Source organism: Arvicola amphibius, chromosome 1 (assembly GCF_903992535.2).
Source record: "Arvicola amphibius chromosome 1, mArvAmp1.2, whole genome shotgun sequence".
Taxonomy (NCBI): Eukaryota; Metazoa; Chordata; class Mammalia; order Rodentia; family Cricetidae; genus Arvicola; species Arvicola amphibius.
The window spans coordinates 146,296,263-146,314,165 of record NC_052047.1 but is presented as its reverse complement, the minus strand read 5'-3'; the positions used below and the strand labels follow the sequence as shown (position 1 = coordinate 146,314,165).

The following is a 17,903-nucleotide window of genomic DNA, read 5'->3' as shown; positions in this document are numbered from 1 at the left end:
CTGTTGCAGCTGTTGCTGGAGCACCTAGAGTGCCTTGTGTCCAGGCACGAGCGCTCTCTGCGGATGACAGTGGTGAAGAGGCAGGCACAGTCGCCTGCAGGCGTGTCCAGCGAGGTGGAGGTGCTGAAAGCACTGAAGTCACTGTTTGAGCATCACAAAGCCTTGGATGAGAAGGTACCGCCACCACACTGATAGCTGTATGCCCTGTCAGGGGGCCTTATGGGTGCTGTAGTCACTGTTTTATAACTTCTGGAGCTCCTGTGAAAGGCTTCTCTGTTAGAAGGCACTGGCCTCTGTGGCTGATGAGCATCCTTGCCTCGAATGTCTTAAAAGATGTAAAATTTTTCTATCAATGTGCTGATAAGAATTTGGATCTAGTATGATTCCTAAAGCCTGTGATCCTAGTACTTAAGAGACAAGGAGGATTGCTGAGAGTTCAAAGACAGCCTTTGTTACATAGATAGTACTAGGCCCTATGGCTATGTAGCAAGATTCTGTCTCAACCTTCCCCTCTCCATCAAAAACAGCAAATAATAATAACTTAGTGGTCTGATCTTTCTCCCTCCCCTCCCTCCCTCCCTCCCTCCCCCCCCCCCCCCTCTCTCTCTCTCTCTCTCTCTCTCTCTCCCTTTCCCTCTCCATCAAAAAAAGCAAATAATAATAATTTAGTGGTCTGATCTGTCCTTCCTTCCTTCCTTCCTTCCTTCCTTCCTTCCTTCCTTCCTTCCTTCCTTCCTTCCTTCCTTCATTCCTTCCTTCTCCCTGAGAAAGGGTTTCTCTGTAGCTTTGGTGCTTATTCTGGAACTCACTCTTGTAAATCTTGTAAACCAGGCTGGCCTCAAACTCAGAGATCTTCTTGCCTCTTCCTCCCAAGTGCAGGGATTAAAGTCGTGTGCCACCATGGCCCGGCCCTGATTTATTTAGGAATAAGATTTTGCCAGATTTAAAATACACGCACCTGTGGTCCCTGCACTTAGGAGACTGCGACAGTAGGAGTTCACAAGTTCCAGTCAGCCTTACTCAAAACAAAGCCACTGGATATTCTCGGTGGCAGTAGACAGCCATCTGTTATATTCCACTAATTCTATATTGCCTTAGGCATGCAGCAGGAGTCCAAGTGCACACTCAGCCCTTCTCTTGCAGGTACGAGAGCGACTACGAGTAGCTCTGGAGAGGTGCAGCTTGTTAGAGGAGGAGCTGGGTGCCACCCACAAAGAGGTGAGCTTGGGGTATTGTCATGGGGTTCGACTGAAGGGTTTGATTATCGTTGCTTAATTTAGAAGTGTGAGACAGTAATAGACACCGGAGTTACTACTTTTCCTAGGTCAGCCTGCTGGTGTCACTGGACTCAGCCCTCAGCCTCTTCTAAGTGCCTCTCTGTCCGCAGATGCCAAATGGTTTCTACAGCTCTGCTGGAGACTTTGGCTGCACAGCAGTTACAGCACTTGTCTTTCAAAGCCACTGGCCACCTTTGCTTGTTTCTCTTACGTAAAGATCTCATGCTGGTGTGTTCAAATTTTCTGTTTTAGCTAATGATTCTTAAAGAACAGAATAATCAGAAGAAAACACTAACAGATGGAATGGTTGATGGGAACCATGAACAGGAAAACACACCAAGCACCAATGGCAAGGCAAGTCTTTGACTTTTTTTCTGTGGGGTGTTTGGTTTTGTTTTGCCACATGGGGCTGTTGGGGAACAGTGGCAAAGTCTTTGTCCTCTGGGGAGCGTACAGGTTCCTCTGAGGGTCCCTGTTTTTCTGGAGGTATGCCAAACAGACTGCCATAAGGCTATGCTTTTCAGAGATCTTCCGACGGCTCCTTGAGCCACGAGGATCTTGCCAAAGTGCTGGAGCTGCAGGAAGTCATAGACAGGCAGGCAAGAGAGCAGAGCCAGATGAAGGAGCGCCTGGCCTCCCTGTCTAGTCATGCAGCAGAGCTGGAGGAGGATCTGGATACAGCTAGAAAAGACCTTATCAAGTCTGAAGAGATGAATACGAAACTGCAGCGAGATGTCCGTGAAGTGAGTGTGGGGTACACTTGATCTCCTGTTGCTTTTGTCTTTGCTCTCACTTACAGGGACCTTTGGGATACAGATCTTGTGTCCTTCCCTCCTGCATTGCCCTCTTGTGGGGTTCACATGCCTCCATGGCTGCTGGCTGCTACAGTGTTCTTCCTTGTGTTCTATTTCTTCTGACTTGTCCACATAACCCATAAACATGGTGTCAGTTATGTCAGTTAGAGGGAGTGTGCCAGCTGTCTTCTGTCATTTTGGATGGTGTGGTGTTGAGTACTGAGGTTGCTACACTCTGGTCATCAGGGTCTTTATGGAAATACCTATTTATATATGCACCTCAAAATTATTTTTCCTTGGTAACTATTTACAAGACCCTCATTAATCATTAGAAAAGAAATGAGAGTTGCGTGCTGTCTTGTAAAACTCTTTCTGTCCCATCTGAATCTGCCTTTTGTTACCCCATGAGGCCCCGACCTTTTAGCATATGTGAGATCAGGGAGCTTTAGTTGTGGAGACGAATGTGATTTGTTGTAAGAATTCAGATCAAAGGAAACACTGTATGTATTATAGAACTTACTAGGTTGTGCTTTCCTTGGGCCACAGGGAATTATTTATGTGTCAGAAAATTGTGATATTCTTTTAAGACTTGCTTCTTCAAAAAATATATTAAAGATTGCGAACAATCACTTGCAGAATAGGAAAGGCGCTAAAAACCGAATTTGGGGATGGCAGACAGATATCAAACATGCCAAAAGTTCTGGTCCTGGTCTCTGTGTTTGGGCTATGTAGCATTGGTTTTGCTGCTGACTTTAGTTTCATTTGTCAACATGCTTGAGCTTTGCAAGTTTCTTCAGCTCTTACCTGAGAAAATGAAGCAATCTGCCTGCAGTGCTATGTGAACCTGGTTGTTGCTTGGGCAGACACAGGCTACTCCTTCACCACCAGTGCCATCAGATTCTTGGATGCTTGAAGTGTCATATGATGAAGTGGTGTTTTATTAATATTGTGTAGTCAAGTATACAAACACTTGGCGACATGAGCAGATTGACCAGGCAAAGCTGCTGATCATGTGGGTGAATATGCTTAAAGTACATCCATTCTACTCAGTCTGGAAAAACTGACAGTTTACTTTGGGGAAACAGCAGTTTCACACTTGAGATAAATTTAGTCTTTTTGTCTCCTGAGTGTTCTGATAAGTTCTGCATTTATGACCCCCATTTCCCTCTGGAATCTACAACACAGGCAATGGCCCAGAAGGAGGATATGGAGGAGAGAATCACCACCCTTGAGAAACGCTACCTCGCAGCACAGCGTGAAGCCACGTCTGTGCATGACCTCAATGACAAACTTGAAAATGAAATTGCAAATAAAGACTCCATGCACCGACAGGTACTGGGTTCTGTGGGCCTCTTTCTAGCCTTAATTACTTCCAGCTGTGAAGTTGAAGATCTTTAACCTGTAATGTGCATGTTGGAAATGAAGTCCAGATGTCATTTTTCTTGTGAATTACTTCTTACCAGTTTATAGAACCTTGATTCTTCTATTTCCTTCTTTTCTTTTTTTGGTATAAGCATGCATCTGTCTGTGCCTGTGCATGTTTGTATGTTCATGAACATGTGTACCTACATGTATGGATGTGTGCATATGGAGGCCAGAGGTCAAAGTCAGTGTCTTTTTCTATATTGCTCTTCACCTTAATTTTAACTCTTTTTAAAATTTAAGATGTATTTTAAAGCTTTGTTTCTATTTTTAATCAGTGTGTTTTGTGTGTGGGTAGGTGCCTGTGGAGTTCAGAGGAAGGGATGGGATCCTCTGGAACTGAAGTTACAGGTGGTTGTAAATCAGTGAATGTGGGTTTTGGGAATCAAACTTGATCCTTTAGAAGAACAGCAAATGTTCTTAATAGCTGGGCTATTTCTAGAGCCTCTCCATGTAAGGTCTTGAGATAGCATCTCTCACAGATTGTGGAGCTCACATATTGTCTTGATTGGCAGAGCAGTGAGTACCAAGCTTCCTGCTATATCTGCCTCTCCAGTGTTGGGATTACAAGCAAGTGGTTTTTGTTTGTTTATTTGCTTCGTTTTGTTTTTAATGTGGGTGCTGAGGATTGAACTCCGTTTCTCATGCTTGCATAGCTGGTACTCTGCCCAGTAAGCCATCTCCCAAGCCCTTTCTCTGTTTCATTGGAAGCCAGTTGCTTCTTCTCAACCCTTTCACTAAGTAGTGGTAAAGAACTTGTTAATGCTGAACAGTGCACTCAGTAGCTCTAGACGTCAGAGGTTATAGGGCCTGGCAGGTACTGTTCCTCAGGATATGGTCTGAGGTCATTGGGAGTTAACCAGAAAAACCCAATCAACTGATTGAAAGTATTTTATAAAGGGTGAAGGGTGTTGCTTGACCAAAAATAAATTAGGCAGCCGTGAAAACTGCTGTTGTGAAGCAGTGCAGAAACTGTGGTGAGACCTGGAGTGTGTTGTGCTCATACACAGAGCTGGGTGGGGATGGTGCCCACAGACAGGAGCCCCTGTGCTTGCACTCACCCGCTTGCACTTATTTAGATTTTTGCAGTAGGTTTTCTATCCAAGCATTTACAGAGCAGCCCAAGCAGCTTGCCAGTGGCCTGTGCTTTCAGGCAGCTCTCTGGGCAGCGACTCCTTTCCTGTCAGAATGAGGAACTCTGATGAATAACTCACATTCCTTTAGTGTATAGGAACTTGTATTGGTTTTGGGTTTTGTTTGTTTTTCAGAGTCAGGGTTTCTTTGTATAGCCCTGGCTGCCCTGGAACTCGCTCTGTAGACCAGGCTGGCCTTGAACTCACAGAGATCCCCATGCCTCTGCCTCCTAGGTGCTGCGATTAAAGGTATACACCACCACTGCTCCACTGTTTTTTTTTGTTTGTTTGTTTTTTATTGTTGTTTTGTTTTTTAGATTTATTTATTCATTATGTATTCAGTGTTCTGCCTGCATATATGCCTGCACTGCAGGCCAGAAGAGGGCACCAGAAGGAAATATAGATGGTTGTGAGCCACCATGTGGTTACTGGGAATTGAGCTCAGGATCTCTGGAAGAGCAACCAGTGCTTTTAACCTTTGAGTCATCTCTCCAACCCTCTATTGTTGTTTTTATAAAAACAGATAAAAGCTTTGAAACCAGTAGATGCTTTGTTAGGTGTTTGAATCATCAGCCTGAGCTTTTGGTGCTGTACCCTTTCTAGACAGAGGACAAGAACCGCCAATTGCAAGAGCGTTTGGAGTTGGCAGAGCAGAAGCTGCAGCAGACCCTTCGCAAAGCTGAGACGCTGCCTGAGGTGGAGGCTGAACTGGCCCAGAGGGTGGCTGCACTCTCCAAGGTGTGTCTGGGCTGTGTGGGGCCACATGCTAGGCCTTGTTGTTCTAGTCAGTGCACTGTTGTCTACGGAACATCTCTGCTGTTATGTGATGGGAACGCTGTTTCTGTATAGGTCAAGACCTGTATTCTCCATGAGTCCCCAAACCTGTCAGGTAAAAGCTGCTGTCCTTTATGTCAGGGTCCAAGAGTCACAACTGCTTGGGTTATTTCTCTCACCAACTTGAAGAAAGGCTGTAGCTTCTCTTAGAAAAGGAAGATGAAATTTGTCTTTTAAGACAGTCACATAGTTTTTAGGTAATTCCTTCTTTTGAGATTACTTTAAAATTAGTTTGCTCATTGAAATGGAGTCTCACTATCTAGGCTGGCCCTCAACTCTTGCCTCTATTGACCTTCCTTTCTCAGCCAGCAGAATGGCTGGTACGTCACAATGCTTAAAATAATATTTTTAATAAAATGCTGTTGTTTACACTACTGCTGTTAAGGTGTATGCCATCTGGGTCCTCACCATCCACAGTGGGGTAGGCAGGAATCAGGAGCTTCGAGAGTAATGGGTGGGTGCCCTGTTTGTGAGACACAGCAGCATGAACAGAGGCTATGTGTGTATCCCCGGCATGAGTCTTGTTTCCCAGGCTTGGGCTTGGTTGCTAGAGAGGGGCCCAGAAGGAGATAGCATCCTTTAGTGAGGGAAACCTAGGGTGGGCCCTGTCCCCACTCATGCACCTAGGTCTGGACACTGGAGTCCTAGTCAACTGTAATAGAACCTTGCTTCTGTCCTCCCCGGTCCCCTCCTAAAGTCTTGGTTTCTTTTCTCCCTGCTGTCCTTCCTGTCCTGTTGCTTTGTAGTCTGGTCCTTTGTCTTCTGGGAGTTCTGCTGCTAAGGAAGCTAAACTGTTGGAGCTTACTTCCAAGCTTAGGAAGGTAGAACTGTGCCCTGTGCTTGTGCTTGCTGCTTCCTGCTCCACATGCTGACCTCCAGAGGCACTCGGTGGATGACTTGTCCAAAGGCAGGCCAGTTGGGGGTGGTGGGGACAGACACACAGAAAGGCAGTCACTAGCACCTGCCGTGCTTCAAGTCAACGTGAGAGGATGAGTCACTTCACAGTATACACATTGAAACCACAGAGGTACTGATGGATATGAGGAAGTGTTGTCCCTTTGCCAGATCTAACATGGTCCACACCGCATGTGGTGCTTGCTGCTGCTGCAGTAGTGTGTAGCCGATGTAAATGCAGTGAGCAGAGGGTCAGCTTCTGTTATCTTTGCTGACAGGCTGAGGAGAGACATGGCAACATTGAAGAAAGGCTGCGGCAGATGGAGGCACAGCTGGAGGAGAAGAATCAGGAACTGCAGCGGGTATGGATGGAGCTGATTCTGGTTTGAGGTGGGACACAGGCCACTGTGGGCTTGGGCTTCTCTGTCTCAGTTCCTCCTCCTGTCCAGTTCTTGTCCTGTGGAGCTGTGCTCTGGTCTTTCCAGACTGCACCAGTGTGTTTGTTACACACCAGCTGTTGTGTCAGCATTGGTGGCAGCAGAGGTGTAGGGCAGTTCTGAAGGCACAGTCAGGCTTCTTGAGTTCCACAAGACTTCTTGCTTTTCTATCCCTTCAAGGGAACTGCCAGATTGCCCCAGCGTAGTGGTTCTCAACCTTTCTAATGCTGTCATCTTTTAATACAGCTCCTCATGTTGTGGTGACCCCCAACCATAACATTATTTCATTGCTCCTTCATACATGTAATTTTGCTACTGTTACTAATTGTAAATATCTGCTATGCAGAATGGTCTTAGGCAACCCCTGTGGAAGGGGTTGCAACCACCATTTGGAAGACACTTTCCTAGAGCCTGAAACTAAAACTGAAGGCCTGTCTTAGGTTACTGGCCCTGCTCAGCATGAGGGACTGAAGTCCCGTGTTCAGGCCAGAGCACTGACCCTGTTCTCAGGTCCTGAGTTGTCACTCAGGATGTGATGGTGTCAGAGCAGGAGGCGTACCAATGCTCACCTGCCTTAGAAAGCAGCTGGGAGAGTGTTGTTTTAACTGGGTCATAGGGCTTGTCCTGGAAGATGCAGGCAAGAGGCATCAGGACACAGGGCAAGAAAGAAACAGTCCTGGGCCCTATATGCTCTAGAGGGAAAAAGCCTGAGTGTGTGACTTTGGAACCTTTGCACGACACAGCAGCCAGTGTTTTCCATCAGTTTAAGGCTGCACAGACCTAGGGAAACTTAGGGGAAATGATGGTTTTTAAACTCCTGTATGAGGTCTTAGGCAACATAGGCTTAGGTACATAGTCACAGAGCCTGTGAGGCTTATACACAGTGTCACTGAGCCCTGAATAGACAATCATGTTTACACTTGAACTTCCAGCTGTTTGACTTTGAGAGCGTTCAAGTGTGGACAGAAACAGGCACACTCTTCAGAGAAGGGCTGTCAAGTGCCTGCCTGGGAGGCGTCCTCACGTGTGAGAGCTATTTTCTGTTGGGCACAAACCTGAGGGCCTTGTGAGGTTCTACCACGCATGCTTCCCCCGACAGGATTGCTGGGCCTGGTACAGCCCTTCCTTGAGGATTCAGTCCTGTCTAGGTGAGATAGTGAGATAGGTTTGGGTGTGTGCTGAGCAGGCATAACTCTGGCCTGTAAAGTTACTATATTTCCATTTGTAGTTTTGAGCGTAGGTAGAGATGCCCTGTGTCTCCCCTGACTAAAGATCAGCTTGTTCAGCTTTCACTTTGTACTTTTAATTCTTTTCCACAAGAAGTCAGACCCATGGTTTTATTCATACCAAAAGAAATACCTGGGTCAATATGCAAATGAACTGATCCCCTCAAGCTTCTTCTGTCTGCTCAAGGAACTCTGCTAAGGGAAATTGAGAGCTAGAGGCTGGTGATATTCTCGAGATGTTCATAGGTCTTGGTTTAGCAAAAAGAAGCAACCCCTTCTAGTGCACAGCCTCACCATGGTTGTCTTGAGTTTCTCTTGTCCCAAAGGTAGTTGGCACCTGAAAGTCCCCTGTGGATGAGAGGAAGGAAGCACAGCTCTGGTGGCCATTGGTCCTGGTGCTTATGAAGGGCCAGATATGAGCCTGAAGTTGGAATCTTTCTCCTCCTGTTTTAGGCAAGGCAGAGAGAAAAGATGAACGAGGAACATAATAAACGCTTGTCTGACACTGTGGACAAGCTGCTCTCGGAGTCCAATGAGAGGCTGCAGCTGCATCTGAAGGAGAGAATGGCGGCGCTGGAGGACAAGGTGGGCAGATGAGTTGCTATGCTCTCAGGGAGTATGGCTCGGGACATGCTCTCCTGCAGACAGGGAAAGACATTAGCTTCTCTCTGTCACCTGCTAGCTAGTGACTGGCTGTGTTTCTGCCCATATGAGTGCTATTTGTTGTTTGTCCTCCCCTTAAGTTTATTTATGTGTACTTGTGTTTTGCCTGCATGTATGTCTGTACATTACTTGCACGACAGGTGCCCAAGGAGGGTCTTGAATCCCTTGGGGTTGGCATTACAGTTAGTTGCCATGTGGTGCTGGATATCAAACTAGGGCCCTCTGAAATAATAATCAGTGTCCAAGTGTTGATTACCAGCCTTGACCTGTAGGATGGAGAAGACCAGTGGCTTTCACAGAGGGCCAGGTAGAAATAAAATACATCTGACTTACAGTGCTAGCTTAATCATGTCATTTTGTTCTCATCACTCCACACAAGTAGCTTAGTCAGAACATGATGAATAGTGTGCTTTATTCTATTACAATTGTACATAAGCTGCATGTGGTATGCACACCCTGCTCCGTCCACTCTGGCTGAAGCAAGAATCTTGAACTTGAACTTGAAGAAGCTTGAACTTGAACTTGAAGAAGCTTGAACTACATAGTTAGTGTCTTAGTCAGGGTTATGTTGCTGTGATAAAACAACTTCACCAATGCATCTTGGGGAGGAAAGGATTTGTTTGGCTTATGCTTCCACATCACTGTTCATCATTGAAGGACGTCAGGATAGGAACTTAAGCAGGACAGGAACCAGGAGGTAGGAGCAGATGGAGAAGCCATGGAGGGTTGCTGCTTATTGGCTTGCTCCCCATGCTTTGCTGAACTTGTTTTCTTATACAACTCTGTTGAAGATCATGGAGCTTTCAAGTAGACACAGCCTTTTGTCTATTGTGTTGTTTCATAATCTTATGAAAACAAGCTAAAAATACATTTTCAATAACAGTAAGTTGTTACTCTAAGTACAAGAATAACAGTCGTGAGAACAAGAAATCTGTCAAAATTAATGTACAGAAATAAATGAAGCTAAAGTATCTGTAATGCTTTCCATAATATCCATTCCAGTCTTATCAGGTAACCTTTTGGAGCAAGTTCCTTAATTTCCTGCTGTAAATCATAAATCATTTGAGAAGAATTAGGGTGACCCATTAAATGTATCTTACCTTTTCCCACTTGTCTTAGTTAAGGTTTCTATTGCTGTGAAGAGACACCATGACTATGACAACTCTTATAAAGAAAACATTTAATTGAGGTGACTGACTCACTTACATTGAATTCTGCTACCCATTCAAATAGGATTTCCTGGTACATGGTTTCCTTACCCTCTTCCAGAGACTCAGCAGGTTCTTGGGTATAAGGACCAGGTAACCAAGAAGAATCATTAACCACACAGGGCTATCCTTATCTCCCCAACTCACTCCTGTGTTAGTTGGTAGATTGGGAATATAGGCCCAATATGTCCTCATTACCTGAACAGTTACCACAGGTAGCATAGCAAGGAACAAAGTTGTGGCATTCAAAGGTTCCCCAGCCACTCAAACTGTTCTTCTCCTTTGTCAGACAATTTCTTAAGCAGTCCCCAAGAAGGAGAATCAGCCATCAACTTCAAAGGCTTTCTGTATCTCTTTCTTGTACAATTTTTTGTCTCCTACAGAAACAAAAGCATAATCTCAGGTCTATCACAACACTTTTCCTGGTTTCCATTTTGATGTTAAAACATCCTTGTAGTACACAGGCTGACTCAATTCAGCAGTTTTTTCACAGCTCAGTGCCTTTTAGCAGCTGTCCCTGCTTCAGTAGCATTTAAAAATTGAAAGTTAATGAAGCATTATGGGATCTATCTCTGGAAGCCCTCATATCCCTCTTCTGTTTAAGAAGCATCTCTTTTAGAGTATGATTAGATCACCCAACATCTGCTTGTCCTGTAGGATTACATGGTATCCTTGTAATGTGTTTTATGTTATAATGTGCAGAAAAATTGTTTTATTTTATTGCATACATAAACAGGGACATTATCAGTTTTTAGTTGTAATGGGTCCTAGAAAGGAAATATATTTTAACTGTTTGACAAAGTTAAGTGTCAGATATAGTACAATGGTATTTTGTTGGCGTCTTTAGGGACCTGTATCATGCCTGGTGCTGTGTCTTTTAGCTGACTAGTTAGGGAGAGGCATTGTACATGTCTGTAGTGCATTTTGTAGAACACAGATCTTTACATACCTGACAGCGGAGAATGTTCAAAACAAGACAGCCAAATTAATAATTCAAATATTAGTTGATAATAATAATTCAGATATTAGTTGATGTTCACTTATTATTAGTTATGCATTAGAAGCTTGGAATGTCTCAAATTTGTCGTTATGCTGTATTAAACAATGCCTTTACTAAAGGACAGGCACTCAGGAGCCTCTTTTAACTATTTTCTTTTTGCCGGAGTCTGCTCTTTTATCAGACCAAAGGAAAGCATAAAGCTAAAAAGCAAACAACATCCATTTAATTAACAATGGTCATCAATTTTTAAAGATTTAAACTTAAGGATTTTAATCTAAGATTTGGTATCTTTAAACTTTTAGGATAATTTTAATTATGAACTTAAGACTTTTCTACTAGGTAACAAGATATTTAGAAATATCTAAGATAATAATAGAAAATCCTGAAATAGAAAACAATTGGGTTTTTCTATGCAAGCATGAAAGTACCTGTTTATTCAGTTGATCCTCTACATGAAACAAAATTGTGAGCAATCTCAAAACAGTTCCATGGGGGAAGAATTTGTTGGGAGGCTTAACCTTAAAGACATATAGCCAAAGCTTGTCCCTGTAAATGAATTGATTTGCACTTAGCATAGCTACAAACTTAGTTCTGAGCACATTAAAAAATTTGACCACTTATAAGGTGATTAATTTGCATGTTTTAATTATGTTTTAACAGTTTATGACAAGTTAGTAACTTTTATAAGATTAAAATTTTACAATTTTAGACATACATCTCTAAGTTAATTTTTGTTAACCAGAGTATGCCTTTGTAACCTTAGGAATTTATCATCATACAAAAATCTATTCTTATCCAAAATAATACTAAGCAGAGGGTTTATTAGTACCAAGAAATTTTATGGGTGTTGTTTTTTTTTTTTTTTTACCAATAACAGCCATAGTTGTTCTTGGCTTTTCTCCTAGGCAGGTTTTTTTTTTTCCTGTGATGTGGGAGGGTCTTCTGTTTGAGTTGATTTCATCGGCTAATAAAGAAACTGCCTGGCCCATTAGTTTCAGCCTCTTATTAGCTTATTCTCACATATCTTGCTTTAACCCATATCTAATAATCTGTGTAGCCCCAGGCAGAGTTTAAATGAATACAGTTTGTGTGTTGTTATTTCGGGGCATAAGCTAGCTGGTGGCCGGGAGACGGGCGGGATGAAAAGCAGGCCTGCCCGCAGCTCCTCACTACATTCCTGCTAGTCTTTTTTTTTTTTTTTTTTTGGTTAGAGGCAAAGGTACCTGCAGTTCAGTATTACTATTCTGTTTTAGTATAATTGGATTTTTTTAAGCAAGGAAACTGAGCTGAAGATGCACATTAAGCCTTTTTTAAAACTTTTTGTCTCTTTCTTTCATTTCTATCTCCAGACTACTCATGTTCCATCCATTCTAACTTTCTGTTCATTAGACTCCTTTCTCAAGTTCCTCTTTCCAAATGTTTTCTTTCCATTATATCTTTCCTACATTTACAATTCTCAGTAGCATTCTTTTTCTCAAGTTAGATTGCTTTCCATTCTCGGTGCATCTCTACCCTTCATGTGCTAATTTATACATGAAGTAATGTTTTTCATTTCTTTTTCCACTAGGAAGGACCTTTTCCCTTGATTTATTCTTTGTCTCAGGAGCCATTTTACTTATATCTGTAATATTTTCAATAATTGTGCAGTTAATGCTTTTCCTTTTAGCAAGCACTTTAGCAGATGTACATATTGCCACTCCTGAGATGGGGCTTCCCTGTTGTACCTGCCTAATCCGGGAGTCCTCACTTACTAGTGAGCAAACTTTTTTTAAAAATATTTATTTATTATATATATAATATTCTGTCTGTGTGTATGCCTGAAGGCCAGAAGAGGGCACCAGAACTCATTGCAGATGGTTGTGAGCCATCATGTGGTTGCTGGGAATTGAACTCAGGACCTTTGGAAGAGCAGGTAATGCTCTTAACTGCTGAGCTATCTCTCCAGCCCCCATGAGCAAACTTTTTATCTCTAGTTCTGGAATGTCTGGATCCCTCTTTTCTCTGTGCCTCATGTTCGGCACCAAATGTCCCATGTTCTGTGTTATGCAGGTCAGTCGGACAGTTGAAGAGAGTCACTCCTGCATGTTTTATGGCTTTAGCAGAAACAGAAGTCAGCTTGGATGCTTCTGTATTCACAAAAGCCTCTTTATTGTTGTTACACAAGAGACACTTTTAGCAAGTCAGTTTCTGAATGCCAAAACTTCTTATCTGGAGTTGCTTGCCAGGTCTGTCTCCAGACTAAGTTATGCAAAGGCTCTGTGAATTGTCGGAAGAACAACTCAGATAACAGTCACTGATTATTTAGGAAAGATTACTTCAAAGGCTAGGTGCCATCACTCCTGGATTCAAGCCAGATACAGTGGATCTGTTGAATTTCTTATTACAGAACCCAGTAATACCAGCCTAGGGATGCCCCTACCTACAATCCCCGCTCACCTCAATCCTAATTAAGAAAATGTCCTACAGGCTTGCCTATGGCAGATCTTATAGAGTCATTTTCTCAATTGTGGCTCCCTCCTCTCTGACAAGTATTGAGCTTACATCACCGATATAAATCTAGGTAGCACAGTGAAGCTTGGTTTTCCTTTTTTTTTTTTTTTTGACAGAAATGGGTTCTAGCTGATTTGGCTCACAGGCCTCTATACTAGGACTTAGCTTGGCCAAACCTCAACCGTATCTGCACTTTGATTGGGTGTCAGTTTCCTTTTCATTACACATGCAGCACTTGAAGAGCACAGCGCAGTAGAGGGATCGAGTCAGCTCAGCTAAGGCGCTCCCTGGTTTCAGCAGTCGTCTTTCTTTCATTTGGTTTGGAAGAAGACTAAGCCTGGCGTCTAGAGTTTGCTTTGTGGAGGCCATAGATGATCCAGAGTACACAGAGGTGTGAGTCTCCACAGAGAGACCCTGTTGGGCAGTAGTTGGACTCACACTTGAGAGGGCCTGACCCAGTATGCTGCATCTCTTGAGATGTAGCTCAGAAACATACTGGGGATGGTACTTGCATGTGGTTTTGCTGGTGGAGAATTGTGAGCACCTGTGAAGATTGGAGGGGCTGTCAGAGACTGTGCAGAATAACCCCTCTCACCTCCTCACCCATGCATCGTCCTTGGCTATGGGGAAGGTTTTAAAAGTTTTTTTTCTTTTAGATAGTTAATAATAGCGCAGGAATAATAATAGACTTGGTCTAATAATAGCTTTGAACTCCTCCTGATCCTCTTGCCTCAGCCTTCAGAGTCTTGGGACTATAGGCATGCAAGGGACTGGCTTTGGATAAGAATGTGTTTGTCTTTTAACTTTACATGTGAAACTTAATTTTATGTTTCCTAAGTGACCATGTTTTAAACTAGTCTGGTCTACAGAATAAGACTCTCTTGAAACAAACAAACAAACAAACAAACAAACAAACAAACAAAAAACAAACAGCATCAGCAAAGCCCTTGCACCATGAATGTGGCAAGCCTGCTTTAAGATTGGTTAGTGAAGAAATAGTTTGTACACAGGGACGGACACACTAGCATCTGATCTCACTCATGGTTGGCATTGGTTGACTGGGCTGTGGCCTTGCTCTAGGTGCGTCCCATGGCCATACCCTTCTTTTGGGGCTGCTCTCTGGTTTAAGCGGGTGCAGCAGGTGTGTTCCATGGCCCGTTTTAAGAACCAGCCTTGAAGGACATTTTCTTTTTCAGAATTCTCTACTACGGGAAGTTGAAAATGCAAAGAAGCAACTGGAAGAGACACAACATGATAAGGTACTTCACTCTCCAAATCAATAGAAGTTCCAGAAGAGCTGACTTCAGTTATTGCTGTGACAGTGACCATAGGTGTTTAGAAGGAAATGAGTCAAGCCCTCCTGGTAGTTCTCTTAGTCCTAACAGTGTGCAGCCCCTCAGTGAGCATGCTGAACACTTTGTGTACATGGTCCACAACCCTGGGTCCTTGAGGGGGTCTGTTTGAGACTAACATTAGCATGGACAGGGCCAGCAGGGATCTGCTGGGTGGGCGGGGGTGGATAAGGTGATAAGACCTTGGCAGGCTGTGTGGGTCCTTTATGCAGTCAGTGCATTTTACACTTCGGCAACTGTCCCTTTATAACTCTCCTATCACCAGGAGCACTGCTTTTTATTAGGGCATCCATGGATTTAGAGATCTGAGTTCTGCTTGCTCTAGGACACAGAAAGTGTTCTCAGAATTGAAATGCACCTTAGAGGTGCCCAGTCCTTATGAGAGAGCTGTCATATAAGCTGTTTACTGTTTCCTAGGACCAACTTGTCCTGAATATTGAAGCCCTGAGGGCCGAGCTGGACCAGATGAGACTGAGAGGCCCTTCACTTCATCACGGGTATGGTGATCACATATGGGCAAGTTTTCAGCCCTGTGCGTGCACAAGGGCTTGTTGCTGCCTCTGTGGGCAGCACAGTGGAGTTTCAGAAGGTGGGAAGAAGTCCCTTGGTATTTGGATATGCTGACTGAGGAGCCCATTGGAGAGAACATGATTAGATTGAGGAACAGGCTTGACAGAGAAGTCATATTGCACCTGTCCAGAGTCCACTGCTCATGGGTTTGGCGCTGCATTTGGAACTAGCTTGTGAAAGGTCACTGTTGCTGCTGTGGAGACTCCACTCCTGACAAGGCCACAGCACTTAATGTATAGCCCTTAAGGCCTCTTGTCTTCTTGTAGAAACAGTTCTCGCTGGGTCTTACTCTTCTGGCTTTATTTCTTATGAGAGTTGATCTTCAGTAGAAGTTACTGAGGTGGTCACTTGTTGACACTATTAGGTAGCAAACAGACTTTCTCTTGGAGCAGGCAAGGGGACAGTGTAGGGCCTGTGCAGATGCCTCTGCACTTAGAGTTTGGGGTGTTGTATAAGCTAGGCTTCCTGCAGCCTCTCTTTACCTGACTTGTTTCACACCAGAAGAGGTGCCCGTACAGAACTAAGAACCCTCAATGCAAAGCCAGGGGGAGAGGTGGGTTACTGCACTGGAAGAGATGGAAAGGGCCCTGGGAACAGAGTAATCATGACCAAAGTGATAGAGAGAGGCAAGTGTCATCACTGTTGCAGCAGCAGACCTGCTGTTGGGAGCTAGTAAGCATCACTGTAAGAGACTTGCTCTCTTTTTTTAGACAAATATATTTTATTTTTAATTGCGCGCGCACGCGCGCGCTTGTATATGTGTGTGTGTGTGTGTGTGTGTGTGTGTGTGTGTGTGTGTAGTGCCCACAGAGACCAGAAGAAGGCATTGGATCTCCTGAAACTGTACTAAGCACCTGACATGGGTGCTGGGGACCACACCCAAGACTTCTGGAAGAGCAGTACTTGTTCTTAACTGCTGAGTCATTTTCCTTTTATTTGTAACCCAGACTGGCCTCAAATTCATGATCCTCCCACCTTCCCCAAGTGCCACACAGCTGGCTAATGTGTGACTTTCTTTAACAAGGAGTTTTAGATTTGACAGGGGCTTAATATGGAGGAAAGTGTGCTCATGTTTGAGTACCCTGCAATGGGACACAGTTCAGGTAACAGGAGAGGAGTGTGGCTTTGGGAGCTCCACCATCTTTCCCCATGGCCTTGAGACATTGGGTAGTAGAGAGAGGAGCTGGGCAGGTTGCAGGGGTGGAATTGAGGCACAGAGCAGCAGGTGGGGAGCACTGGCTGGTTTCACAGAACTTGACAGTGACCTAAGTCATATTGGTGTGACCTGCCCCACTGAGGAGTGGACTTGGGGAGATAAGTTTGAAACAGCTCTGAGATCCCAGAGCTGCCTGTAGTTAACACAGCTGTGCTCAGCTCCTCAGCTTGGGATGCAGATTGGAACCCTGTTGAGACAGCAGGTTCCGGAGGATTAAGATGTGGGGATGTGGGAGAGAAGAAGAGTTAGAAAGGAAGCCATGAATCTCATGTCTTTAAAAACATGGAGAAGATGAGGTGTCAATGATGCCAAAGGGGATGAGTTGGCAAGACCTATGTGCAAGAGTTCCCCTGAACTATCACTGAGTTCCCCCGTGACTCCTGCCCATAGATCCTTTGTTCTTGGCCTCTGGCAGAGTTCTGAAGTTAGGACATCTGCCGCCTTTCCCAGGAAGTTTTAGGGGCAGCACTGGGAGGAGGGGAGAGGTTGCTGAGGTTGAGCTCCTGCTGCTCTGTTTCATCTCTACACTGTGGCTGTAGGAACAGCCAGTGGTCAGATCATCCTTGGTTGCTCAGCCTTGTTCCCTTCTATAGAGATTTCTTCAGCCCAGGGTGTGAAGCCCTCTGACTCTGTCTGTGCACCACTGTGTTAAGCCCTAGCTTCTCGCTCCTCCCGGGAGTGCTGTGACTCTCAGCTTGGACTTGGCATAGCAGAAAAGCCACAGGGCAGGTGATGGCAATAGGTGGTGCCTAGGTGTGCCCTTGACCTGGAAGAGGCTCTCAGATGGGCCTCAGGTGTTGACACCAATCCCTCCTCCGATTGTCGTAGTAGAGTGGGTTTTTCTGGCTAGGACTGGGTAGCTGAGAGCTCTTGGGCAGGTTCAAGGGGACCCTCCTTGGAGACCTTTCCAACATGACACTTTACCTTCCTTCTGACACCCACCTTTTCCCATGTTTCAGCCGACCCCATTTGGGCAGCGTCCCGGACTTCAGGTTCCCTGTGGCAGACGGGCATGTGGATGCTTACAGCACCAGTGCAGTGTTGCGGCGACCCCAGAAGGGCCGGCTGGCAGCGCTGCGGGACGAGCCCTCCAAGGCAAGGCCTCCACTTGCGGAACGTCACCTGTTCCTCTTGGACAGACTCTGGGTCTCCTTCTTCCCCCATGTTCCTTTCCTTGGCTTTTCTGGCTAAGAGCTTGCTTTTAGGGTATGCTTGCTTTTTGGTTTTAGTTCTTTCTTTAAGAACAGAATTTTTAATAAGATATCCTTTAAGTTAATGCTGATTAGTATGTACTTGAAATAGTAAATAAAAGCAAATGATGCCAGGTATAGTGGCACAGTGTGCACCTGTAATCTTAGTACTCAAAAGGCTGAGGCAGGAGGATTGC

The 17,903-nt window shown here is 44.6% G+C and overlaps 1 protein-coding gene across 2 annotated transcripts in view; it reads left to right on the top strand.

The window, feature by feature from the left end:
* Positions 1 to 17,903, top strand: part of Ppfia1 (PTPRF interacting protein alpha 1) — an 86,255-nt gene that overhangs the window by 36,204 nt on the left and 32,148 nt on the right. For both annotated transcript variants that reach the window (XM_038322992.2, XM_038322985.2), the window contains exons 4-14: positions 10 to 174; positions 1,144 to 1,218; positions 1,530 to 1,631; positions 1,802 to 2,020; positions 3,257 to 3,403; positions 5,230 to 5,364; positions 6,633 to 6,716; positions 8,471 to 8,602; positions 14,575 to 14,637; positions 15,148 to 15,227; positions 17,476 to 17,611. In XM_038322992.2, the coding sequence (XP_038178920.1) occupies positions 10 to 174; positions 1,144 to 1,218; positions 1,530 to 1,631; positions 1,802 to 2,020; positions 3,257 to 3,403; positions 5,230 to 5,364; positions 6,633 to 6,716; positions 8,471 to 8,602; positions 14,575 to 14,637; positions 15,148 to 15,227; positions 17,476 to 17,611 (1,338 nt within the window). The remainder of the gene's footprint in view (positions 1 to 9; positions 175 to 1,143; positions 1,219 to 1,529; positions 1,632 to 1,801; positions 2,021 to 3,256; positions 3,404 to 5,229; positions 5,365 to 6,632; positions 6,717 to 8,470; positions 8,603 to 14,574; positions 14,638 to 15,147; positions 15,228 to 17,475; positions 17,612 to 17,903) is intronic.